This window comes from Cetorhinus maximus, chromosome 7 (genome assembly GCF_964194155.1).
Source record: "Cetorhinus maximus chromosome 7, sCetMax3.hap1.1, whole genome shotgun sequence".
NCBI classification, from domain to species: domain Eukaryota; kingdom Metazoa; phylum Chordata; class Chondrichthyes; order Lamniformes; family Cetorhinidae; genus Cetorhinus; species Cetorhinus maximus.
In genome coordinates this window covers 34,678,686-34,705,256 of record NC_135885.1, presented here as the reverse complement: position 1 = coordinate 34,705,256, position 26,571 = coordinate 34,678,686, and the positions used below count along the sequence as shown (strand labels likewise).

Sequence of the window (26,571 nt, the reverse complement as noted above, 5' to 3'; positions counted from 1 at the left end):
GAGCACTGGGCTTTGCAGAGCTTTCTGGTTTCCCACATGTGCAGGGTACCATCGACTGCACTGATGTAGCTATAAAAGCTTCCTGGCAACTGGCAGTCCTGTATGCCAACTGGAAAGGCTACCACTCGCTCAACGTGCAGCTGGTGTGTGACCATAACAAACTTATCAGGCAGGTGTGCATGAGATTCTCAGGTAGCTTCCATGATTCATACATCCTGAGTAGATTTCAGATCCCTGACATCTTTGAGGGACCACACAGGATGCAGGGTTGGTATCTCGGGGACAAGGGTTACTCGCAAGGGACGTGGCCAATGATGCCCGTGCGGTAGCCTTGGATTCCTGCAGAGAGAAGTTACAATGAGGCTTATGCTGCAACCCGGGCACTGGTGGAACAAACCATAGGGATCCCGAAAATGCGATTCTGATGCCTGGACAGATCTGATGGAGTGCTCCAGGACACTCCCCAGAGGGTCTCACGCATCATCGTGGTTTGCTGCATGCTACACAACCTGGTGCTACAAAGAGGGGAGGACTTGGCAGATGACGAGATGGAGGAGCTGCACGTCTCCTCTGTTGCAGAGGCCCTTGAAGGGGATGGTGGTGATGAGGTCTTGGAAACCGAGGATGCAGGCGAAGAGGCCATTGCACGGGCTAGATGAGGCAGGTATATTCGTGAGGCCCTCATTGCCAGCAGACTTCAGGAGGAGGATGACAAGATGCACCGAGGATCCTCCTGGACAACTCTCCTCCATCATGGGCCAGCATGAACACTAGCATAACTACTCCTCTAATTCACCCATGAACTTCCAGATGACAGTGCATTATTGCACAGCACACTCACATAGCCCTGATGCTGTGAAGGATGAGCAAGCCTTGAGGGCATGTGTCTGCACTGAGATAAGGTGCTACTTAGAGGAGGGCATTCCGGCAGCAGACATCAGAAAGTGTTACCTCTTCACACATCCATCCAGCATCCCAGTCGCAACAACGTCGGGGCACTTGCACGATCCTCAGTGGCCTAGTGCCTGCATGCCTTCAATCTGGACAAGGCTCCTCATGGAAATCCATCAGAACCAACGCATCCACACAAACATTGATGGTGACACAGAAATGGAGCACGTGGGACAAGGCAGCCAATGAAATACCGCTGCTGTGACTGCACTTAGAGATGCCTCAGCTGGTTGTGATACACTCCCTGGAATGTCAGTGACATCCAGCAGTTAAAGTGAGGGACCCTGAGCTGCAATTCTCCAAACCCTACTATGGAGGTGGAGCAGCTGAGCATGACGAGGTCAGACACTTGGCTGCCTGATATGGAGATGCCTCATAACAACATAAGAAATAAGAGCAGAATTGGGCCATTCAGCCCCTCAAGCCTGCTCCAGCATTCAATAAGATCATGGCTGATCTGTTTGTGTTTCGAATTCCGCATTCCCATCTACCTCTGATAACCTTTGATTCCCATGCCTAACAAGAATCTATCCAACGCTGCCTTAAAAATATTCAATGACCCCGCCTCCAGAGGCAGAAAGTTCCAAAGTTGCACAACCCTCTGAGAGAAAAAAATTATCCTCATCTCTGTACTAAAAGGTCATCCCTAATATTAAAAAAATGCCCCCTAGTTCTGGACTTACCCACAAGAGGAAACATCCTTTTCACTTCCACCTTGTCAATGCCATTCAGGATCTTATATACTTAAATCAAGTCACCCCTCACTCTTCTAAACTCCAGCGGAAACAAGCCCAGTCTGTCTAACCTTTCCTCATAAGACAATCCACTCAGTCCAGGTATCAACCCAGTAAACCTCCTCTGAACCACCTCCAACACATTTACATTCCTCCTTAACTAAGGAGACCAAAGACTGTAGACAATATTCGAGATGTGTTCTTGCCAATGCCCTGTATAACTGAAGCATAACATCCTTACTTTTATAAAAGTGAAAAACTGCGGATGCTGGAAATCCAAAACAAAAACAAAAATACCTGGAAAAACTCAGCAGGTCTGACAGCATCTGCGGAGAGGAACACAGTTAAGGTTTCGAATCTGTATGACTCTTCAACAGAACTAAGGAAAAATAGAAAAGAGGTAAAATATAAGCTGGTTTAAGGGGGGGGGGGGGGGGGGGGGGGGGGGGACGGACAGGTAGAGCTGTATGGAGGGCCAGTGTTAGGTGGAGATTGCCAAAAGATGTCATAGACAAAAGAACAAAGAGGTGTTGACGGTGGTGATATTAGCTAAGAAAAGTGCTAATGGTGACATTAAGGGTAGAAAGCAGGACGAGTGAGGTACAGATAGCCCTAGTGGGGGTGGGGTGGGGGGAAGGGATCGAAATAGGCTAAAAGGTAGAGATAAAACAATGGATGGAAATACATTTAAAAATAATGGAAATAGGTGGGAAAAGAAAAATATATGTAAATTATTGGGAAAAAGGGGATCGGAAAGGGGGTGGGGATGGAGGAGAGAGATCATGATCTGAAGTTGTTCAACTCAATATTAAGTCTGGAAGTACCTAGTCGGAAGATGAGGTGCTGTTCCTCCACGTTGCATTAAGCTTCACTGGAACATAGCAGCAGGCCAAGGACGGACATGTGGGCATGAGAGCAGGGTGGTGTGTTGAAATGGCGAGCGACAGGGAGGTCTGGGTCACGCTTGCGGACAGACCGAAGGTGTTCCACAAAGCAGTCACTCTGTCTGCGTTTAGTCTCTCCAATGTAGAGGAAACTGCACTGGGAGCAGCGAATGCAGTAGACTAAATTGAGGGAAGTGCAAGTGAAATGCTGCTTCACTTGAAAGGAGTGTTTGGGCCCTTGGACGGTGAGGGGGGGTTGGAAGTAAAGGGGCAGGTGCTGCACCTTCTGCGGTTGCATGGGAAGGTGCCATGGGAGGGGGTTGAGGTGTACGGGGTGATGGAGGAGTAGACCAGGGTGTCCCGGAGGGAACGATCCCTGCCGAATGCCGCCAGGGGGGTGAAGGGAAGATGTGTTTGGTGGTGGCATCATGCTGGAGTTGGCAGAAATGGCGGAGGATTATCCTTTGAATGCGGAGGCTGGTGGGGTGATAAGTGAGGACAAGGGGGACCCTATCATGTTTCTGGGAGGGAGAAGAAGGTGTGAGGGCGGATGCGCGGGAGATGGGCCGGACACGGGCCCTGTCAACCACCGTGGGTAGAAAACTTCAGTTAAGGAAGAAGGAAGACATGTCAGAGAAACTGTTTTTGAAAGTGGCATCATCAGAACAGATGCGACAGAGGCGAAGGAACTGAGAGAATGGGATGGAGTCCTTACAGGAAGCGGGGTGTGAGGAGCTGTAGTCAAGGTAGCAGTGGGAGTCAGTAGGCTTGTATTGAATATTGGTGAACAGTCTATCACCAGAAATTGAGACAGGGAGGTCAAGGAAGGGAAGGGAAATGTCAGAGTTGAAAATGATGGAGGGGTGGAAATTGGAAGCAAAATTAATAAATCTTTCCAGGTCCAGACAAGATCTGTCAGTCCTGCTGAGTTTTTCCAGGTATTTTTGTTTTTGTCCTTACTTTCATGTTCAATTCTTCTCGTAATAAAGGATAACATTCTATTAGCCTTCTTAATTACTTGCTGTACGAATCATCTCAGCTCCAGGTCAATCATCTCGGTTCCAGGACATCACTGCAGCAGTTCCTCAGGGTAGTGTCCTAGGTCCACCATCTTCACCTACTTCATCAAGACCTTTCTTCCATCATAAGATCAGAAGTGGGGATGTTCGCTGATGATTGCACAATGTTCAGCACCATTCACGTCTCCTCAGATGCTGAAGCAGTCCATGTCGAAGTCGAGCAAGACCTGGACAATATCCAGGCTTGGGTTAGAAACATAGAAAATAGGAGCAGGAGTATGTTATTCGGCCCTTCGAGCCTGCTCTGCCATTCAATATAATCATGGCTGATCCATAATCTCAACATCATACTCCTGTGCTCTCCCTATAGCCCTTGATGCCTTTAAAGTCCAGAAATCTATCTATTTCGTTCTTAAATATGTTCAGTGACTTGGCCTCCACAACCTTCTGTGGTAGAGAATTCCATAGGTTCACCACCCTCTGAGTGAAGAGGTTTCTCCTCATCTCAGTCCTAAATGGTTTACCCCATATCCTGAGAGTGTGGCCCCTTATTCTAGACCCCCCAGCCAGAGGAAATATCATCCCTGCATCCAGTCAGTCCACCCTTGTCAGAATTTTACACGTTTCAATGAGATTGCCTCTCATTCTTTTAAACTCCAGTGAATGTAGGCCCAGTCAGCCCAATCTCTCCTCATACGACAATCCTGCCATCCCAGGAATCAGTCTGGTAAACCTTCACCACACTCGCTCTATGGCAAGAATATCCTTTCCTTGGTAAGAAGACCAAAACTGCACAAAATACTCCACGTGTGGCCTCACCAAGGCTCTGTACAGCTGCAGTAAGACATACTTGCTCCTGTAATCAAGTCCTCTCACAATGAAGGCTAACATACCATTTGCCTTCTTAACTGCTTGCTGCACCTGCATGCTTGCTTTCAGTGATTGATGTACAAGGACACCCAGGTCCCTTTGTACATCAACATTTCCTAATCTATCGCTGTTTAAATAATACTCTGCCATTTTGTTTTTCCTACCAAAGTGGATAGCTTCACACTTATCCACATTATACTGCATCTGCCATGTATTTTCCCACTCATTCAACCTGTCTAAAATGCCTTGAAGCCTCTTAACACCCTTCTCACCCCTCACATCCCCACCAAGGTTTGTGTCATCAGCAAACTTGGAAATATTACATTTGGTTCCCTCATCCAAATCATTGGTACATATTGTGAATAGCTGGGGCTCAAGCATTGATCCCTGTGTTACCCCACTAGTCACCACCTGCCACTCTGAAAAAGACCCATTTATTCCTACTCTCTGTTTCCTGTCTGCTAACCAATTCTCAATCCATGCCAATATATTACCCCCAATCCCATGTGCTTTAATTTTACACACTAACCTCTTATATCGGACTTTATCAAAAGCTTTCTGAAAATCCAAATACTCCATATTCACTGGTTCTCACTTATATATTGTGCTAGTTGCATCCTCAAAATACTCCAGTCAAACATGATTTCCCTTTCATAATTCCATGTTGACTTTGTCTAATCCCATTGGTATTTCTAAGTGTCCTGTTATCACATCCTTTCTAATAGACTCTAGCATATTCCCTACTACTGCTGTTAGGCTGACCGGTCTGCAATACACTGTTTTCTCCCTCCCTCCTTTTTTTAAATAGTGGGGTTACATGTACCGCCCTCCAATCTGCCGGGACTGTTCCAGAATCTACAGAATTTTGGAAGATGACAACCAACGCATCCACTATTTCCATGGTCGCCTCCTTTAGCACCATGGGATGTAGATTATCAGTCCCTAGGGATTTATCAGTTTTCAGTCTCATTAATTTCTCCAGCTCTATTGTTTTAGTAATACTAATTTCCTTCAATTCCTCCTCTTCACTAGACCCTTGGTTCTCTAGTATTTCTGGGAAATTATTTGTGTCTTCCTCTGTGAAGGCAGAACTAAAGTAGTTGTTCAATTGTTCTGCCATTTCCTTGTTCTCTATTATAAATTCTCCCATTTCAGACTGTAAGGGACCTACATTTGTCGTCACTAATCTATTTCTATTTACATACCTATAGGAGCTTGACAAGTGGCAAGTAACATTCGTGCCACACAAGTGTCAGGCAATTGCCATCTCCAACAAGAGAGAATCTAATCATCGTCCCTTGACACTCAATAGCATGACAATTGCTGAATCCCCCACTACCAACATCCTGGGGGTTACCATTGATCAGAAACTGAACTGGACTAGCCAAATAAATACTGTGGCTACAAGAGCAGGTCAGAGGATAGGAATCCTGCAGCGAGTAACTCACCTCCTGACTCCCCAAAGCCTGTCCACCATCTACAAGGCACAAGCCAGGAATATGATGGAATACTCTCCACTTGCCTGGATGAGTGCAGCTCCAACAACACTCAAGAAGCTTGACACCAGCCAGGAAAAGGCAGCCCACTTGATTGGCACCCCATTCACAAAAATGCACTCCCTCCAACACCGAAGAACATTGGCAGCAGTGTGTACCATCCACAAGATGCACTGCAGAAACTCACCAAGGCTGCTTAGGCAGCACCTTCCAAACCCACAATCACTACCATCTAGAAGGACAAGGACAGCAGATACATGGGAACATCACCACTTTGAAGATCCCAACCAAGCCACTCACCATCCTAACTTGGAAATATATTGCCCTTCTTCTACTGTCGCTGGGTCAAAATCCTGGAACTCCCTCCCGGACAGCACTGTATGTGTACCTACACCACATGGACTGCAGCGGTTCAAGAATGCAGCTCAACACCACATTCTCAATTAGGGATGGGCAATAAATGCTGGCCTAGCCTGTGATGTCCATATCCTGTAAATGAATTAAAAAGACCTAGCTCTTTGTGGTTTATGCACTAGAACATCTAGATCCCTCTGCACTTCGGAATTCTGCAGCCATTCTCCATTTAAGTAATACTCCGCTCTTTTATTCTTCCTGCCAAAGTGAACAACCCCACATTTTCATACACTATACTCCAGCTGCCAGATTTTTGCCCACTGACTTAACCTATCTATGTCCATCTGCAACCTCCTTATATCCTCTTCACATCATACTTTCCTACCTATCTTTGTGTCATCTGCAAATTTAGCTACCATGCCTTCACTCCCCTCATCTAAGTCATTGATATAAATTGTAAAAAGTTGAGGCCCCAGCACAGACTCCTGCAGGACTCCATTTGTCACGTCCTGCCAATCAGAAAAGGACCCATTTATGTATACTCTCTGTTTTATGCCAGCCAGCCAATCTTCTATCCATGCTACCCCCACACCATGAGCTTTTATTTTCCACAATAACTTTTGATGTGACACCATATCGAATGCCTTCTGGAAATCTGAGTACAGCACATTTACAGGCTCCCCTTTATCCACAGCGCATAGAGTTCAAAGAGCTCCAACAAATTGGTTAAACATGATTTCCCTTTCACAAAACTATGCTTACTGTCCCCGGTTACCTTGAGTTTCCCTCAGTGCCCAGCTATAACCTCCTTAATGATCGATTCTAACTCTTTCCCCATGACAGACGTCAAGTTAACTGGCCTATAATTTCCTGTTTTCTGCCTCCCTCCCTTCTTGAATAGAGAGGTTTTATTTGTTACTTCCAGGTCTGATGGAACCCTTCCAGAATCTAGGGAATTTTGGAAAAGTAACAACAAAGCATCTCCTACCTCATTAGCCATCTCTTTTATGACCCTAGGATGAAGTCCATCAGGACCTGGAGACTTGACAGCCCACAGCTCCATCAATTTGCTCAGTGCCACTTCCCTAGTGATTGTAATTTTACCAAGTTCCTCTCTCCCTTCCACCTCCTGATTTATAGCTATTACTAGAATGTTTTTTATATCCTCTATAGTGAAGACAGAAGCAAAATATTTTTTCATTTCATCCGCCCTTTTCTTATTATCTACTATTAACTCCCCATTGCCACTCTCTAGAGGACCAACACTCACTTTACTTACTCTTTTCCTTTTTAAATACTTTTGCTATCCGTTTTTACATTTCTAGCTAGCTTCCTCTCACACTCTAATTTCTTTCTCCTGATTATGCTTTTTGTCATTCTCTGCCTTTCTTTATATTCTGACCAATCACCTGACCTGCCACTTATCTTTGTGCAGTTATATGCTTTTTCCTTAAGTTTGATGCTTTCCTTGACTTCTTTAGTTAACCATGGATGGTGGGTACTCACCTTAGAAATTTTCTTTATCATAGGAATATATTTATTCTGAGTATTTGAAATATCTGCTTAAATGTCTGCCACTGCTTCTCTATTGATGTATACCCTAACCTAGTATCCCAGTTCACTTCAGCTAGCTCAGCTTTCATGCCCACATAGCCACCCTTACTTAAGTTTAAGATGCTTGTCTTAGACCCATTCTTCTCCCTTTCAAACTGGACGTAAAATTCAATCATGCTGTGGTCGCTGCTACCGAGGGGTGCCTTCACTCTGAGGTCATTAATTAATCATGTCACATTACACAATACCATGTCTAACATAACCTGCTCTCTGGTTGGTTCCAGAATGTGCTTCTTGAAAAAAACCATCTCAAAAACATTCTATGAACTCCTTATCCAGGCTACTACTGCCAATCTGATTTTTCCAGTTTATATGTAGATTAAAATTACCCACGATTATTGCCACCCCTTTATCACAAGCACCCAATATTTCTTCTTGTATACTTTGTCCTAAATTGTGGTTACTGTTAGGGGGCCTGTAGATCACTCCCACTAGTGACTTCTTTCCCCTACTATTCCTCATCTCCACCCAAACCAATTCTACATCCTGACCTCCTGAATCAAGGTCATCTCTAACTATCGCACCAATGCCATCCCAGGTCAACTGTGCTCCCCTCCACCTTTACCTATCTTCCTATTCATCTTGACTATCATATACCCCTCAATATTCAGGACCCAGTCCTTTTCATCCTGCAGCCACATCTTCGTAATAGCTATCAGATCACATTTATTTACTTCGATGAGCGCTATCAATTCATTTACTTTGTTGAATGCTACACGCATTTAGATACAGAGCCATTAGTTTTGTCTTTTTGTTATCCTTGAAACATCTAGTCTTGACTATTGGTGTATTCTTAGGTTTTATCTCTCTGTCCCTTTCTACTATTCCATGATCCCCACTCCCCATATTACTACCTTGAAGGTGTCCTACCTTGAAACTACCCCTTGATTTGCCACAATTACCCAAGCTCACCTCCCTTGTTTAGTTTAAAGCCCTCTCTACTTCCCTAGTTATGCGATTTGCAAAAACATGTCCCACCATGGTTCAGGTGTAGACCGTCCCAACGGTACAGCCTCCACTTTCCCCAGTACTGGTCCCAGTGCCCAACGAACTGGAACCCACTTCTCCCACACCAGTATTTGAGCCACACATCCATCTTTCTAATCTTATTTGCCCTATGGCAATTTGCACATGGCTCAGGTAACAATCCTGAAATTATTACCTTTGAGATTCTGCTTCTTAATTTGGTACCTAGCTCCTCATACTGACTATGCAGAACTTCCCTCCTTGCCTGCCTATGCCATTAGTGGCCACATGGACCAAGACGACTGGTTCCTCCCCCTCCCACTGCAAGTTCCTCAGCAGCTGTGAGCAGATGTCCTGAACCCTGGCACTGGGCAGGCAACACAGCCTTCTGGACTCTCGCTCTTTGCTGCAAAGAACAGTGTCAATCCCCCTCATTATACTACCACTACATTCCTGCTTGTACCCACCACTTGAATGGCTTCCTGTACAATAATGCCAGGGCCAGCCTGCTCATCCACCTTGCAGACCTCACTTTCATCCACACAGGTTGTGAGCACCTCAAACCTGTTTGACAGTTGCAAAGTCTAAGACTCGTCCACTCCTGTCTGCTCAGTCCCTTTACCTGCCTCAATCAAGGTCACATCCTCCTGTCCTTCACTCCTGACCAAAACAGACGACTCTATTCTAAGAGGCGTGACTGCCTTTTGGAACAAAGCATCCAGGTATTTCTCCCCCTCCTTATGTTGCACAGTGTCTGCAGTTCAGCTTCCAGATCAATAATCCTGACGCAGAATTCCTCTAGCTGCTTACACTTTCTGCAGATCTATTTGTTATCGATCTCCTTGGCTTCCAAAAGTTGCCGCATTTCACAGCTGCAACATAATACCTGTCCTGTCATTGTTACATATGTCATTCAATTAACTTAATTTAATTACTCACTTAATTAACTTAGAATAATTACTATGTATACTGCACCTTTTTCCCTCAAGCACTGAATTCCCACATGAACCTAATTTGCTACTCACTCAGTTTCCATCTCACTCCGGCATAGTCGCCTGCCTCCTCGCATACCTCCTCTTACACACAACCAGTGTGCCCTCATGGCCAGCCCTGGCCCTAGCAAAGTCCAACATGATCAGAGAACATGAAGCCCTCAAGGGCATGTGCCATTGTTAATGAGGAGCACTGCTCTGCTTTGTCACTTACTTGCTCCTATCCCTTTGCACCCCTTCATCTTGTCTGGGGCAACGATGTACGATTCCAGAGCATGCTCAATGACTGTTTTGGCCTCCAGAAATCAGCATTTGGAAGTAGCATCAGTAACCTCTTAGAATGTCAAGGTGATGGGATGCGCACCGCTATCTACCAACTTTGTGATCAGACCCTTCTCCCCTCAATAGTTACAACTACAGGGTGAGAAAGGCTTGAGGTTGGACATCTCAGCATCTGCATACAAATATGCAACTGTTTCGTTACTTTGGGGTGGCAAGTTTGTCCCAGTTTTTGCTAAACTCAGCAGATTGACACTAGGGAAATCAAAAAGCTGTTTGGCTGAGGGCAGCGCACATAATCTCTGAGTATACGTTCATATCATTATAACCCTGCCGAGAGACAGCGGACAGATGGAGTTGTAAGGTACATGAGCTTTCTCCATGTGTTAGTACATCTCGCCTTAAGCACCACACCTTCATTTCTCAAGAATGTAGACGAGGTAGAGGCACACCTCTGTCTCAATTGTTCAGTGCCAACAATGCATGTGACGGGACCCTACAAGGCATGGGAATGAGGTTCGTTCCACAAGCACAGTTAACATGAAGGCGCAGGCATTACTGATATGGAGCATTGTGTTGAAAGGGGACACTCACTGAGGTGAGATGGTCGCATACTGCACAGAAGAGAGGCCTTGGATAGAGACAATTGTTATAGGCGGGTACAAGAACCAAGGTATCACACGTGATTGACAGGAACACAGCTCATCATAAGAAGGAGGCATAGACAAGAGGAGATATGAAATGGTTGCGAGACTATTTACATTTGTGAACATTATATACATGTGGTTAACACCCTGTGCCAATATTGTGCACTACATCTTTTTAACTTTCCTTACCCTGCTGCTAAGTCTTGGTGCTCCTCCGACATCCACAAAGGAGGTGGAGGTAGCCTGCTACCTGCTATGCTCTGTTGTCTGTGGTGATCATGCCAGGTGTCCTCTGGAGAGCCAAGACCTGGTGGGCCCCGACCTGCTTTAGGTGTCCTGCTGTGGGGCAGGTTCACCCTCCTTGGCCTGTGGAGCTGGAGCTGATGGGGTCACAGGAAGGGGGGATCTGGATCAGCCAGGCGCTCCCAGAGTCACCTGAGTGGAAGGCCCCGGGGTGTCAAGCTGCTGGTCCTCCTCCCTATCGGTGGCCGAGGTCCCCTGGCTGATTTCTTGAGGAGAGGTGGCAGCTGGAGTGAGATCGAGGTGCCCTGCAGCCCTCTCACGTTGACACTGATGGATCCCACCAATGGCTACGCGATGGAGTGCAGCTCCAGCAGCATTGCAGGACCAATGCCCTGGACCTCCATGGCAGCCTGCCAGTGTTGACCTCGGTGTGTTGGCATGCCGGCGCTATTACCTCAGACTAAAGGCGGATGGACTCCTCCATCATGCGTTGCGATCTGAGGTGTGCCGCTGACATCCCTTCCTGATGTTCCTGTGCTTGTCTTTGCAGCTCCAGCAACTGATTTAATACCGAGTCCGGAGGCTTGACATCAGACTTGGACTCAGCAGAATCGTAGCCTCCAGCAGTCCTCCAAGCGTTGACAACCTCTGAAGTCCCTGCCTCCGCCTATTGTGGAGCAGATGGTGTGCTGGGCTCACCAGATTGTGACCCCGAGGCTACTCTAGATCTAGGTCCCACTGAGGTATGTCTCTGAGCTGGTGGAGGGTGTGGGTGAGCGCTGTGATGGGTCTTCAAAGATGCTGTCATCAGGTTCCTCATCCGAGGCGTTGTCGGGGCTGGTGTTGAGGGCCTGGCTTGTGATGCCCTCTGCAGCTTCCCTGAGGCACCTACAAAAGCAAAGAGAGACAATTAGTGCATGGCAGGTGACCCTGAAACAGGAGAATTCACTCACAGTATGGTTGTCTGATGGATGTTCTAGTGCAGGATCCTCAGTTGGGTGTGCGCCGCCAATCTCACCGTCACGCAGGCACAGTCTACATCCTCTGTGGCCAGCTGTATGGCTCTCGAAGTCTATGAGAACCTTGATATTGGGAACTCCACCGCTGGTGGACCTGTCCTTATTGTGAGCCAGCTTATCCTGCATGAAGATAGACAGGACTAGGATGCAAACTCCAGAAGAGATGTGAGTGCTTGTGGAAGTGAGTGGTGGTGTCCCTTCAGGTGGTAACAAGTGCTGGGCTTGAGAGTGTGAGACTTGAGAGTGATGAGATGGTTGACTTACCCTGGCAGAACAGATGAGATCATCCATCCTTTTCCTGTGCTGGGTGACTGATCTCTTCTGCAGGGCATTTGCACTGGCCACCGCTGAGCTGTGACTGCCTCCCAAGCCGAATTGCTTACCTTGGTGGAAGGCCTGTGGCCAGAGCAGGGGTAAAGGACATTGAGGTGGGCCTTGGCTGCGTTGCACAGGCGCACCGGTGAGACGTAACTGAATTTGAGCACAGCATACTTTCTGTCTTTGAGAGCAATGTCTTCACTGGAGCTGCGGCAGAGAGTGCAAACGCTGTGCAGGGGTGCCATTTAATTATGGCACCTGGTGTTAAGGAGCAATGGCCCCCCAAAAGCTTCTGCTGGAAGCCACCTCCACAGATATGACAGCTCAGCCCTCAGCTATTCAGTTTCACTGTTTGAAGGCTTCCCAGCCTGTCAGTTTCACTGAAGATGTACCCCGCTTCCCCCCAACCCACCCACCCCCTACAATTGTGCACTCATCAGGTTGACCCTGGTGAGTTCCACACAGTTCTGAAAATCCATTCTTTGGCAGTTAAAGCCAGAATTCTCTGTGAAATCCTGAGATAATTGCCTCTTTGAATATTTTATTTAATTATCTGACTACTCCACAGGAGTTTCCTGTTGCCTGCAAACCCATCCAAGTTAAACACATAAGTGGGCGGGAACATGTCAAGTTCCTAACCTGACATCACATTTTGGGGTTTTAATCCCCGCCCACACCTAAACCCACCTCCCCTCGGCAATTAAAATTCTGTCCATGAGTTCAACTCCCAGCACAGCAGCTGGGGAACTTAAATTGAGTTAATTAAATAAATAAATCTGGAATGAAAAGTGAGTCTCAGTAATGGTGTAACTATCAGGATATCGTAAGAGCTTGCAAAGTTCATTAATGCCCTTTGGCGAGGAAAATCTGCCATCCTTACCTGGTCTGGCTTAAATGTGACTCCAGCCACATAGCAATGCGGTTGACTCTGAACTGCACTCTGAAAATGGCCTAGCAAGCCAGTTAAGGGGAATTAGGGATGGGCAATAAATAAAAGCGATGCCTATGTCCTGTGAATTAAAATTATTTCATAGCTATTTGATCTTAAGGTTTTAGAATTATCATTCTCAGGTATAAGAGGCTGGTCTCCCTAACACTGAACGCACATTTACCATAAATGCCGGTGCAGAAGTCGATCTTTCAAGCTTCAGAAAATCCCTCCAAAATAGTGGGGTCAACATATACACCCAGTATAAAAGTGAACCACTGACCTGGGTGTGGGTGATCACCATTTTGAAATGTCATCAGCATCCAACGCAAAGAATGGGCATGTCTTAAACTCCTGTGCATCTTCGCAACACAGCTTGCATCACCTGTTTGATCCCTTGCACCCAGTTAAAAAGCAAAACATGCATTTATGGGGTGAAAAATTGAGACTGACTATTAATATCTGTATAGCACGTCATGGCTGAAAAGTGGGGTTGACTTATAAGCCATGTATATGAAAATGTGATCTTTGGGGCTGGAAAAAATAGGTTTGTCTAGTATACTGTGATTTATAGTAAGTCTGAATTGGGGGGGTGATAAACATATAAGCTGTGAATACACAAAAACATGGGGCAGAATTTTGCCCTTGTTGGGTGGGCTCAGCAGGGTGGGGCAGGTCGGTCGGGAAGCCGACAGCCGCCTGCAATCGGGGCCGGACCGCAATTTCACGCTGGCAGGCCAATTAAGGCCTGGCCAATGTGAAACACGTGCTGCAGCGCTCAGTGCTGCCTGTGCGACGGGGGGAGGAGAGCAAGTGGGGAACTTCAAACATGCGCACGGGTGCATGCTGGAAAAGCTCCCTCAGGCACAGAGCTGCCTCAGGGCGATGAAGAGTTCTGAAAATCAAAAATAAAGAATTTTTAAATGTTAAAAAACATGCCCCCTCATGTGACTCTGTCACATGAGCATGGACGTGTTATGAATGAGATGTTTTATTTTTATTTGATGTTGGAAACCTCATGCCACCCGTGGATGTGGTTTTCTAAAAAGTGCAAAGGCTGCTTGGCCTTTTCGGCTGCCCGCCAACCATACGGTTGGATGGGCAGCGAAAAATTTAAGTTAATTAATACTTTAATGGCCTTAACAGGCCTTCTAATTGTTGGCGGGCACGCTGTTGATTCCCGCACGGGCCTGCGCGTTGATGTTGGGACGCTCGCCCGACATCATTGCATGTCATTTCACGCTCGAGCGGGTCGGGCACGCGCCCGCCCACTGAGGTGAAAATTCTGCCATGATCTTTGAGGGCAGTAAAATGAGGTTTGCTTATATACTGTGATTTATGGTAAGTCTAAATTCAAATCAAATTATAAAGAATTGCTCTGAAGTTCCACCCCAATCCTTGGCAAGTGCTGAACAGGCAACCTCAGACGCGTGCATAAAATAGAAAACCTGACTAGGACAAAGTCAGTAGGCCCTCAGAGTGGAAGGGAAGCCTATCTGCAGGAATTGGCCAAGGGTACAGCAGTTCCTGCCCACAGCCCCATCTTTGGGGCATGGAGCTTCTAGCCCCGGTGGTCCCACCCAGACTGCTGCCGGATGCCATCTCCACAGATGTGCGAGCTCAGCCCTCAGCTGGAGGCTGCACTGAAGCTGGGAAGATCCCAGCAGTGTCCTCCCCGTCCCCCATCGTTAGCTTCCTAATTGGTAATTATTGGTTACCTGCCACTGCCAGGAGGGTAGTGCTGCCACTGATGCCCTGCCTCCAACTGACTTCCCAGATGCGAGCATGCGTAAGCCAGCCAACCCAGTGCCCTAATTTCCATTTTCCCTCCTGGTCCCAGTTTCAAACCCACCTCCGTGTGAGCGGTTAAGATCCTGGCCTATGTCACCCTATCTTGTTTATTAGACAAAAACTGACAAAATATTTCCTGTATAGCCTGAACAATCTAAAGTCAGTCAGTGTAGGTGTCCAAATCTGTCACCTTAATATCAAGCGAGCTTAATTCATCCTCACCTGGATTTCACTTTTTGCTTCTGCTATGGTCAGGATGGAGTGGTTCTTGTGCTTCCCTATAATACTGCAAAGACTGCAAATGCTTGCATGATCTTGTTTACAATAGAGCTTGAGAGTTTCCTTGTGCTCTTCACACTTTCGCAAAGCCCTTGCCTCTGTGGGGTCAACCAAAGCATGATCCTTTAGTGATGGTTTCTCACTGTGTGGGCGAAGATGGGTTACGCAAAAGAAAGTCTCACACTGGACACAGCTCATTGCAGCAGGTACATCTTCTTCAAAGCAGTAGTCACAGACAGTTTTCCTTTCCTGGAATGTTGACAGTTTTTCAACTTTTTCAGCAAGCTTGGCATTCTTAAGCAACCTTGGCTTTTCAGCAAATTCAATATGACATTCTGGACACATATAATTGTCATCTGACGACTTGTGCTTCAGATGATCTTGAATGCATCTTAGGCAGAAGCTGTGGTTACAGGTGAGAGTTATTGGGTATGTGAATACCTGCAGGCAGATAGAACAAGTAATTTCATCCTTGTAACTGTCTACAGGTTTAATGTAACCAGCCATTGTGACCATGTAACAAAATGGAGGTGATCAACTATTTATATACCAATGGGATCTTCCATTGCTCTTTATCTATATTATTCTACTTGAGTGTGTAAGAAAAAGTCATTTTCCAACCAATTTTCCTTAATAATTGCAATAATCACTTGCTTAATTTTAATAACTATATATTGTGCAAAACATCGAAATTATTGATTTAGCTACTTTTTTCCAAAGAGAATGGTATAGTCTGCAGATGTCTTTCTCCATTTTGATACTGTCAGCAGTTGGAATATTGAACTTTATAAATACTTAATATTTGTTTTAATTAAATTAGTATGGCATGAAATAAGATCCTTGCTCATTGGCCATGCAATTTTTAAAACATAAAGGGATAGAGTTAAATTTAATAAATGAAGGGACATAGGCATTGGTAAACTGTACAAAGATAATTGAATGTTTTAAAATAATTCTACTTATAAAATGGACAACTTTTATTTCATTCAGGAATTTTGTGTTTTCCACGTTGCAATGTGTTTTGATGCACAAAGCATATCTACGCCTTATCTGAGTGGCATGACTAAGGAGAGGAAAACTTCCTCCTGTTAACTATCCAATGACACTGCCTGTTGTTTCTATTTACAGCCATGAATAACTTTTTGGCCATTATTGTTTTGTTGTGTGCAAATTAGCAGCAGCCATGTATTCAAGTTTGCTGATGATACAGAGCTAGCAAGGTAGGAACATAAGTTTTGCAAAAAAGATGAAATGTATTCAGCTGTCTTAGAATACAGAGTCTAAGTGACATCCCTTAGGTGACAGTGAACACATAAAAGTTGATGCAAATATCATCTGTTCCAGCCTGAAATCAACCAAAAGCATAGCAATTAATCTCCACAGTCACCTTTGCAACCACTGCCATCCTTGTTCTGCTCTGAAGCTGCAAATGTGATGGCAACAAATGGCATGTATCATTGAGGACCTACTTAGTGAAGGTCAGATGTCTGACAGATTCTTCGTCGCTGAGGTTCAGGTAGGAGAATTGCTCCCTGAACACTCCAGGCAGAAATGACCTGCTGTTGAAAGCCATTCTCCCCCTCCTTTTCCTCCCCCTTCCATCAGCTTGTCCTGCTCTGTGTCACCTCTGCTCATTCTGCCGATCATTCTATAGTCTAAGGGAATACCTACTAATGAGCCCATGCCTGGGAGCAACTGGTTTGTGCAGAATACTTGAAGTCAGGACAAAGCTCTTCAACACTGCCACATCACTTCCTGTAGACTTCAGCAACTTCAAATAATTCTAGAAACCACCAAACACTTCTATAATCACACCAAGAGCTAGGCGAAATCACTCAGCAAATAACATGAAATTAATTGAATATACCTTTAAATAGCACTGGTGGAGCTCCTCCCTGCTGCTGAATGTGTGTCCAACAGTGCTAGGTTAAAGAGGGTTAGGTTAGCTGGAACATGGAGTTCCAAAATCACAGAATTGTTACAGCACAGGAGAAAGCCATTCAGCCCATCATGTCTGCGCTGGCTCTCTGAATGAGCATTTCACTTTGTGCCATTCTCCCACATTCTCCCTGTAACCCTGCAGATTCTTCCTTTTCAGATAACAATATAATTCTCTTTTACCAATACTTTGATTGAACCTGCCTCCACCACACTTTCAGACAGTGCATTCCAGAACTTAATCACTCACTGTGTGAAAAAGCTTTTTCTCATGTCGCTTTTGCTTCTTTTGCCAATTGCTTTAAATCTGTGTGCCCTCATTCTCGATCCTTTCAGAAGTGGGAACAGGTTTTTACTATCTACTCTGTCCAGACTCCTCATGATTTTGCATAACTCTATCAAATCTCCTCTCAGTCTTCTTTTCTCCAAGGAAAACAGTGCTAACTTCTCCAAACTATCTTCATAACTGAAGTTCCTAATCCCAGGGACCATTCCGTGAATCTTTTCTGCACTCTCTCCAATGCCTTCACATCTTTCCTAAAGTGCAGCACCCAGAACTGGTCACAATACTCCAGTTAAGGCCAAACTAGTGTCTTATACATGTTCAACAGAACCTCCTTGATATAAAAACAGAAATTGCTGGATAAACTCAGCAGGTCTGGCAGCATCCTTAGTATTTAATTCACTCTCACTTCTCTTCCAGGAATGCCTACCTTGAAGAAGTTCTGCTCTTCTCTCCGATAGGATTTCCTTTTGTGTCTTTCATCCTGTTCGCCTTCATTGCTTTCCATTTCCCTCCTGAAGGTGCTCACTAAAACTTACGTTTACAACCACAACTCCTTCCTCAGTTACTGTCTCCAGCTTCAACTACCCCAAGTGGATTCCAACTGAAGTTCCATCCTTCATGTTTCGAACCCTACCCAGGATTACAGGTATCTCCGGGACATGCAACGTTCCTCAGACTGCTGTTCTCGCCGCATCCTGAGATCCACACTCAGTGCCATGCGCTGCCATATGTACACACTCGACCTTTCTCACCAGCAGAGCAGAATCCCCCTATCCCAAAGCTGTCCTTGTTTCCAATTTCATTTTATTCTTCATCTCATCCGATACCTTAACAAGAAACTTTTTCTCTTTCGTTCAGGTGTTAAGGAAAGCAAGCTCCAACAACTTATTGATACCAACCATCCCTCCTGTCCCTCTGACCCCATCCCTTCTTCTAATCGCAGCCCTTGCTGTGTATTTACGATACCCTCTGACCTTCCTCTCTGTGATGCTGAATGCTCTGTACTCAGCGAAGGACTCAGTTCATCCCCTTAAGCCCTCACCTCAGTGAATTTCGGGCTCTGCAGAATGCTGAATTCTTCTTCCATCGTCTTCATCTCCATGCCCACTTCTTTGGGCAGGGGTCCACCCCTCCCCCCTTCAATGGATCCTTTCACCCACCTCCAGTATTCTCCCTCTACCTGGACCCCTCCCTCTGGCCTCTTATCTGCTCTTGATCTTTCCATTGAACAGTCAGCATGACATCGGCCATCTTAATTTCTCTGCTCCTCTCACCCAATCTAGCCTGTCTCCTTCTGAACTTGCTGCATTCCGTTCTCTCAGGTCCAACCCTGGTTTTGTTATCAATCTGCCGACAAGGATGGTGCTTTTGTTGTCTGGCGTACTGACCTTTACCTTGCAGAGGCTGAGCGCCAACTCGCAGACACTTCCTCCTACCTCCCCTATCACTGAACATCAAACCATTGTTTCCAGGACTGTTACTGACCTCATCTCCTCTGGAGATCTTCCCTCCACAGCTTCCAACCTCATAGTCTCCCAACCTCATGCAGTCCACTTCTACCTCCTCCCCAAAATCCACAAACAGGACTGTCCTGGTAGGCCTATCATGTCTGACTGTTCCTGTCCCATAGAACTCTTTTCTTCCTATCTTGCCTCCATTCTCTCTCCCCTTGTTCAGTCTCTTCCCACCTACATTTGTGATTCCTCTGATGCCCTACGTCAGAACAACAATTTCCAGTTTCCTGACTCCAACCACCACCTCTTCCCCATGGACGTCTAATCCACCTACACCTCCATCCCCCACCAGGACGGTCTGAGGGCTCTCCACTTCTTCCTCGAATATAGGCTTCTTCCTCGAATATAGACCTGAACAATCCCCATCCACCACTACTCTCCTCCGCCTAGCTAAATTTGTTCTCTGACTGAACAATTTCTCCTTTAACTCGTCTCACTTCCTCTGAATAAAAAGTATGGCTATGAGTTCCGACATAAGCCCCCCAGTTATGCCTGTCTTTTTGTGAGGTATGTGGAACATTCCTTGTTCCAATCCAACTCGGGCCCCGTCCCACAACTCTTTTCTCGGTATATCGATGACTGTATCGGTGCCGCTTCATGCTTCGTCTGGACTGGAAAAATTTATCAATTTTGCTCCCAATTTCCACCCCTCTCTAACCTTCACATGGCCCATTTCCAACACTTCCCTCCCTTGACATCTCTGTTTCCATTTCTGGTGCTAGACCGTCTACCAATATTCATTACAAGCTCACCGACTCCCACAGCTACCTCGACTACAGCTCCTCACGCCCTGCTTCCTGTAAAGACTCCATCCCATTCTCCCAGTTCCTCTGCCTCTGTCACATCTGTTCAGATGATGCTACCTTCCAAAACGGGGCTTCTGACATGTCTTCCTTTTCCCTTAACCGAGGGCTCCCCCGACTGTGCTAGACAGGGCCCTCAACCCGTGTCCAACCCATCTCACGCACCTCTGCCCTCACCCCTTCCCCTTCCTCCCAGAACCAGGATACGGTCCCCATTGTCCTCACTTTTTACCCCATCAGCCTCTGCATTCAAAGGATCATCCTCCGCCATTGCCGCCAACTCCAGCATGATGCCACCATTGAACACATCTTCCCCTCACCGCCCCCTCTCAATCAGCATTCCATAGGGCTGTTCCCTCTGTGACATCATGGTCTACTTTTCAATAACCCTCAACTCCTCATTCCCTTCTCATAGCACCTTTCCATGCAATCACCGAAGGTGCAACAACTGCCCTTTTATCCCCTCCCTCCTCACCGTCCAAGGCCCCAAACAGGTGAATCAGTGCTTCACTTCAGGTGAATCAGTGCTTCACTTGCACCTCCTTCAATTTGATCTACTATATTAGCTGCTCCTAATGCGATCTCCTCTACATTGGGGAGACTAAACTTAGAATAGGTGACCGCTTTGCGGAACACCTTCACTCAGTCCACAAACATGACCCAGACCTTCCTGTTGCTTGCCATTTCAACTCACCATCTTGCTCTCATGCCCACATGTCCATCCTTGGCCTGGTACAATGTCCCAGTGCAGCCCAGTACAAACTGGAGGAACAGCACCTCATCTTCCGATTAGGCACTTTACAGCCTTCTGGACTTAACGTTGAGTCCAACAATTTTAGACCATGAACTCTGTTCCATCTTTACCCATTTTTAAATCCAATTTTTATTTTTTAAATTAGTTTTATTTATTTTTATTTATTCATTCATTTTTTAACCCTCCCCCCTCCCCTCACTCCCCTCCAATGGGCAATCTATCACTTGTTTCTATGGCGTGCTTTCACAGAGTGCTGGCCCTTGTTCTGCTATTAACACATTCTGCTATCTTACCTTTGTGCCACTATCAGCACCTTATTTAGTCTTTAACACTACCATTAACACTCCCTTTTTCTTGTGTCCATGGCATCTTTGTCAATCTTTCCTGAGCTCCCACCTATCCCTGACCTTCTATTTTGCTCCACCTGCTCCAACCCCTCTTAAACAGTATAAAATCCATCACATTTCTACTCTTTAGCTCTGAAGAAGTGTCATAGGGACTCGAAACATTGGGCTGAATTTTCCCCCCATTGGGGGGGAAGTTGAAGGGCGGGCGCATACAGGCATGCTTCCGATTGGCGCCCCCGATCAGAGGCACACCACCATTTTACATGGGAGGGCCAATTAAGGCCCAACAGCGTGACATCATCATGGAAGCGCTATGCGCTCCCTGTGCGGGTGAGGGAGTAATCCCAAAATCAAGAGTGCACTCTTTCATGCATGCGCACGAAAGAGCGCACTCATCAGCCTGAGGCTAAGCGCTACCTCAGGGAGTTCGGCTGTAAATGTAAAAAAGGTAAAAATAGAAAAATAAAATTTCCCGAACATGTCCCCTCATGTGACAATGTCACATGAGTTGGGACATGTCCATAATTTTTACAAAACTTTTATTAAAAATTTTTAAAGCCTACATGAAACCTCATCCTGCCCGTGGATGAGGTTTCATGTTTTTTCTAGTTCCTGCCAGGTTGGACGGGCAGGTCCACTGATTACTTAATTGACCCTGTCAATGGCCTCAATTGGCCATTGACAGGTCGGCAGGGTCGCAGCCGATTTTACTGAGCCCCCGCCTTCCTGAAAATTTAAATGGGGCATGGTGACATCAGGAGTTCCCCCGACATCACCGCACGTCATTTTACGTGTTGGTGAGTGGGCTCTGCCCCTGCTCGCTGACGCGTAAAATCCTGCCCATTAACTCTGGGCAGAATTTTGCACCTGGAAGCTGACCGCCACACATGATTGGCATCGCACTGCAATTTCATGTTGACGGGCCAATTAAGGCCCGCCCAGCGTGAAACGTGAGCAGCAGCACGGAGCGCTGCCAGTGCGGGGGAGGGAGGCGGGCGAGAGGGCCGAGCGCGAACTTCATGCATGCGCACAAGTGAATGCTGCATAATCCTCTGTGCCTCAGGGAGCTGAAGCGTTTTTAAAAAAGAAAATGAAGTAAATAAAAATGTAATAAAACATGTGACTCTGTCACATGAGCAGGGACATGTTGTTAATTAAATTTTAAAACTTTTATTTTATTATTACTTGCTTTTGGAAACCTCATCCCACCCGTGGATGAGGTTTCCAAAATAATGCAAAGGCCACTTGGCCTTTTCGCCTGCCCGCCAACTGTTAGGTTGGACGGACAGCGATAAATGTAATTTAATTGATTATTTAATGGCCTTAACAGGCCTTTTAATTGTCGGCAGGCACACTTCCGACTCCGGTACGCATCTGCTGACCAAATTACCATGCAACTGCGCGTTGATGTCGGCACGCCGATGTCAATGCGCATCATTTCACACTTGAGTGGGTCGGGCACGTGCCTGCCCACCGAGCGAAAATTTCTGCCCTCTGTTTCTCTCTTCACAGATGCTTGCAAACCTGCTGCAAGTACTCAGCATTTTCTGTTTTTATTTCAGATTTGCATCCGCAGTATTTTGCTTTTATCTATGACCTCCTTAATCTTGTACACTATGCCCCTATTAATAAAATCTAGGATACTGTATGCTTTATTAACTGCTCTCTCAGCCTATCCTGCTATCTTTAATGACTTATTCACATATATATTCTCTGCTCCTGCACTCCTTTTAGAGTTGTACCTTTATTTTATATTGTCTCTCCATGTTCTTACTGCCAAAATGAATCACTTCACATTTCTCTGCATTGGACTTCATCTGTCACCTGTTCACCCATGGCACTAACTTGTCCATATCTTTTTGGAGTTCTACACTATCCTCCTCACAGTTCACAATGCCTCCAAGTTTCATATTGGGCAGAATTTTGCCCTTGGTGGGCAAGCGGGCCCCACCAGCTCGGTGGTGGGCAGGCAGCTGACCCCCGCCGCCGAAACAGGGCCTGCCGCCATTTTGAGTGGGCGGGCCAATTAAGGCCCACCCAATTAAGGCCCACCCAGCAGCCTGCCGGACAGGAAGCGCTATGCTGTCAAAGTGCGCTCTTTCGTGCATGTGCGCGAAAGAGCGCACTGCTCCCTGAGACAAAGTGCTGTCTCAGGGAGTTTACTGACAGGTACAAAATGTCAAAAAATAGAGAAATATTAAAATTATTAACATGTCTCCCTCATGTGACAATGTCACACGAGATGCGACATGTTAATAAGAAACACATAAAGTTTATTAAATTTTAAAAAAACGGACATGAAACTTCATCCCGCCAGTGGATGAAGTTTCATGAATAATCTGGAGCCCGCTCGGGCTCCTGGCCTGCCCGCCAGCCTTAAGCTTGGACGGGCAGGGTCTTTAACAAGGTTAATTAGCCTGTCGATGGCCTTAATTGGCTGATTTCGCTGTGCGCCTGCCTTCCTGAAGGTTTAAATGGACCGGGTTGATGTCGCAGGTTCCTCCCGATGTCTTCCCACGTCATTCTCCCCTCGGCAAGCGGGCCCCACCCCCAAATCGCAGAGGGAAAAACCCTGGCCATCATGTGCAAATTTTGAAATTGTGCCCTGTACACCAAGTTCTAGGTAATTAATATATATGAGGAAAATCAAGTGTCCCAACACTGACCCCTGGGGAACTCCACTACAAACCTTCCTGCAGCCAAAAAAAATATCCATTAACCACTACGCTCTGTTTCCTGTCACTCGGCCAATTTTGTATCCATGTTGCTACTGTTTCTTTTATGCCATGAGTTATAACTTTGCTCACAGGTCTGTTGTGCAGCACTGTATCAAATGCCTTTTGGAAGTCCATATACGCCACATCAACAGCATTGCCCTTGTAACCCTTTCTGTTACCTCTTTGAAAAGCTCATGCAAGTTAGCCAAACAAGATGTTCCCTTAAGATATCCATGTTGGCTTTCTTTAATTTACCTACATTTGCCTTTGTGGCTATTAATTTTGTCCCAAAATATTGTTTCCAGATATTTCCCTACCACCAAAGTTAAATTCACTGGAATGTAGTTGCTACCTTTTGCATTCTTTTTTGAACAAGGGTGTAACATTTGAAATTCTCCAGTCCTCTGGCACCCTGCCAAGTCTAAGTAAGACTGAAAAATGATGGCCTATCCATCCACAATTTCCACTCTCACTTCCCTGAATATTCTTGGATGCATCCCATCCAGTCCTGGTCCTTGTGAACTTTAAGTACAGACAACCTATCTAATACCTCCTCCTTATCAATTTTAAACCATTCTAGCACCTGAATTCCCCCTCTTTCACCATGGCCTGGATATCATCTTCTTCCTTGGTAAAGATAGATGTAAAGTTTTAATTTAATAACTGAGCTATGCTCTCTGCCTCCATGCATAAATTCCCTTTTTTTGGTCCCTAATTGGCTCTACTCATCTTTTTACCACTCTTTCACTATTTATATGCCCATAGAAGACTTTGGGATTACCTTTTATATTGGCTGCCAGTCTCTTTTCATACCCACTCTTTGCTTCTCTTATTTTCTTTTATGCCTCCCCTCTGAACCTTCTATATGCAGCCTAATTTTCAATTGTATTTTCTACCTGACACCTGTCATAAGCACACTTTTTTTTCTTTATGTCAATTTCTATCTTTTTTGTCATCCAGGGAGCTCTGGATTTTTTTGCTCTACCTTTCCTTTTTGAAGCAATATACCTTGACTGTGCCTAAATTATCTTTTCTTTAAAGGTACCCCATTATCCAGCTCCCATTTTTCCTGCCAACCTTTGTCACCAATTTATTCGACCCTGATCCATTCTTACCCCATTGAAGTTGGTTTTCTCCCAGTTAATTATTCTTACTCTGGGTTGTTCTTTGTCCTTTTCCATAGTCAGCATAAACCTTATGATACAATGATCCTTGTCCCCTAAATGTTCTCCTACTGACACTTGATCCACTTGGCCCACCTCATTCCCAAGAACCAGGTTTAGTAATGCCTCCTTTCTCATTAGGCTGGAAACATATCACTGTCGAAAATTTTCCTGAATACATTCTCGGAACTCTTGCCCCTCTATGCCCTTTACACTACTCCTATCTCAATCTATATTTGGATAATTAAAGTCCTCCAATATAACTACCCTATAATTTTTGCATCTCTCTGTAATTTCCTTGCACATTTGTTCCTCTACGTCCTTCCCACTAGTTGGTGGCCTATAGACCACAACAAACAAAGTAATTGTACCTCTTTTGTTCCTTAGCAGTAGCCAAATAGATTCTGTCCTTGACCCTTCTGGGACATCCTCTTTCTTCATGCACTGTAATGCTCTCCTTAATCAATACCATCATCCCTCCCTCTTTTTTTTCCCATTTTTATCTTTCCTGAACACTTTGTATCCAGGAATATTAACACCCAGTTCTGCCCTGCTTTGAGCCAGGTCTCTCTTATAGCCACAACATCACATTTCCACATAGAAATCTGAACCTGTAACTCACCCATCTTATTTGCCGCACTCGGTGCATTCACAAACATGCACAGTAATGCTGATTTAGACTTTATTATTTTCTCCTTAAGCCAAGCTGGACACACCCCAACTGGTCCTTGACCTCTCCCTGGCATTATGGGCCCTGGTCAGAAAATGGGAAAAGAATTATTATCGTTTCAGAAAGGACCATGCCCTTGTGATTGACACCACATCATGAGCTGCCTTAATACAGCAACTGGCATGATTCCCTGCTCTGGCTTCTTCTTTCCATACAACCAGTTGTCCAATTCCATTATACTCAGTGCAGAGGCACCTTAATGACGCTGTGTGACCAAGGAAAATCAATTAGCCCATTTCCTAATCAATATGCCCATCACTTACATAACCTCCCAAATGTGTGTGCCTGCTGTGCAAATAGTGTTAATCACTCACCCTCATGGAATGGAGAAGGTCATTTAACTTCTTGCGGCATGGTAAGCATGTCCTCTGGTTGTCACCCACGCTGCTTGACCCCCTCTGCCACATCCATCCAGGCTTGCTTGATCTGTCTGGGAGGTATTCTTGTTCCAGCCTGCGGCATCAGCACATCACAGCTGTCAGTGACAGCCTGGAGGAGGGCATGCAGGGAGTCATCATTGAACCATGGGGCCATCCAGGTTCTGGAATCCTCCATGGTGCCTGGCTGCTTTCAGTGTGAGACTGGCTGCAGGTCAACCAGTGGGGGTTGTGCCCTGGTGGATCTGTTCCTTTCATCCTGCACTGCTAAATAATGGGAGAGCAGCTGATAACACATTTTCAAAGTTAAGTTATCAGTCACCTGTTCAGCTCATGAGCTCAATGTGACCAGACAATTTAAAACCTTTTTAGCTTAATTGCAGTATGTGGCCACGCGACTGCCTGAACAATAATGCTAACCCTTAAATGACAGGCCAGAACGTCTTTCCAGGCCATGGCCAAATCCACTGCCACTGGATGTCCCACCTTTGGGACATAATTCGGTGGAATCCGTGACTCTGCAGTATTAATTGTGCCAGGCGGGCTTTGATTGGCCAC

General features: G+C 45.8%; 1 protein-coding gene across 1 annotated transcript in view; it reads right to left on the bottom strand.

The window, feature by feature from the left end:
- LOC144683108 (E3 ubiquitin-protein ligase TRIM62-like) overlaps positions 1-26,053 on the bottom strand; it is a 77,217-nt gene extending 51,164 nt beyond the window's left edge. The window contains exons 1-2 of the mRNA XM_078546125.1: positions 25,951-26,053; positions 15,328-15,825 (exon numbers count right to left, since the gene is read on the bottom strand). Of these exons, the coding sequence (XP_078402251.1) occupies positions 15,328-15,825; positions 25,951-26,043 (591 nt within the window). The 5' untranslated portion in view covers positions 26,044-26,053. The remainder of the gene's footprint in view (positions 1-15,327; positions 15,826-25,950) is intronic.
- Positions 26,054-26,571: the final 518 nt, after the last annotated feature.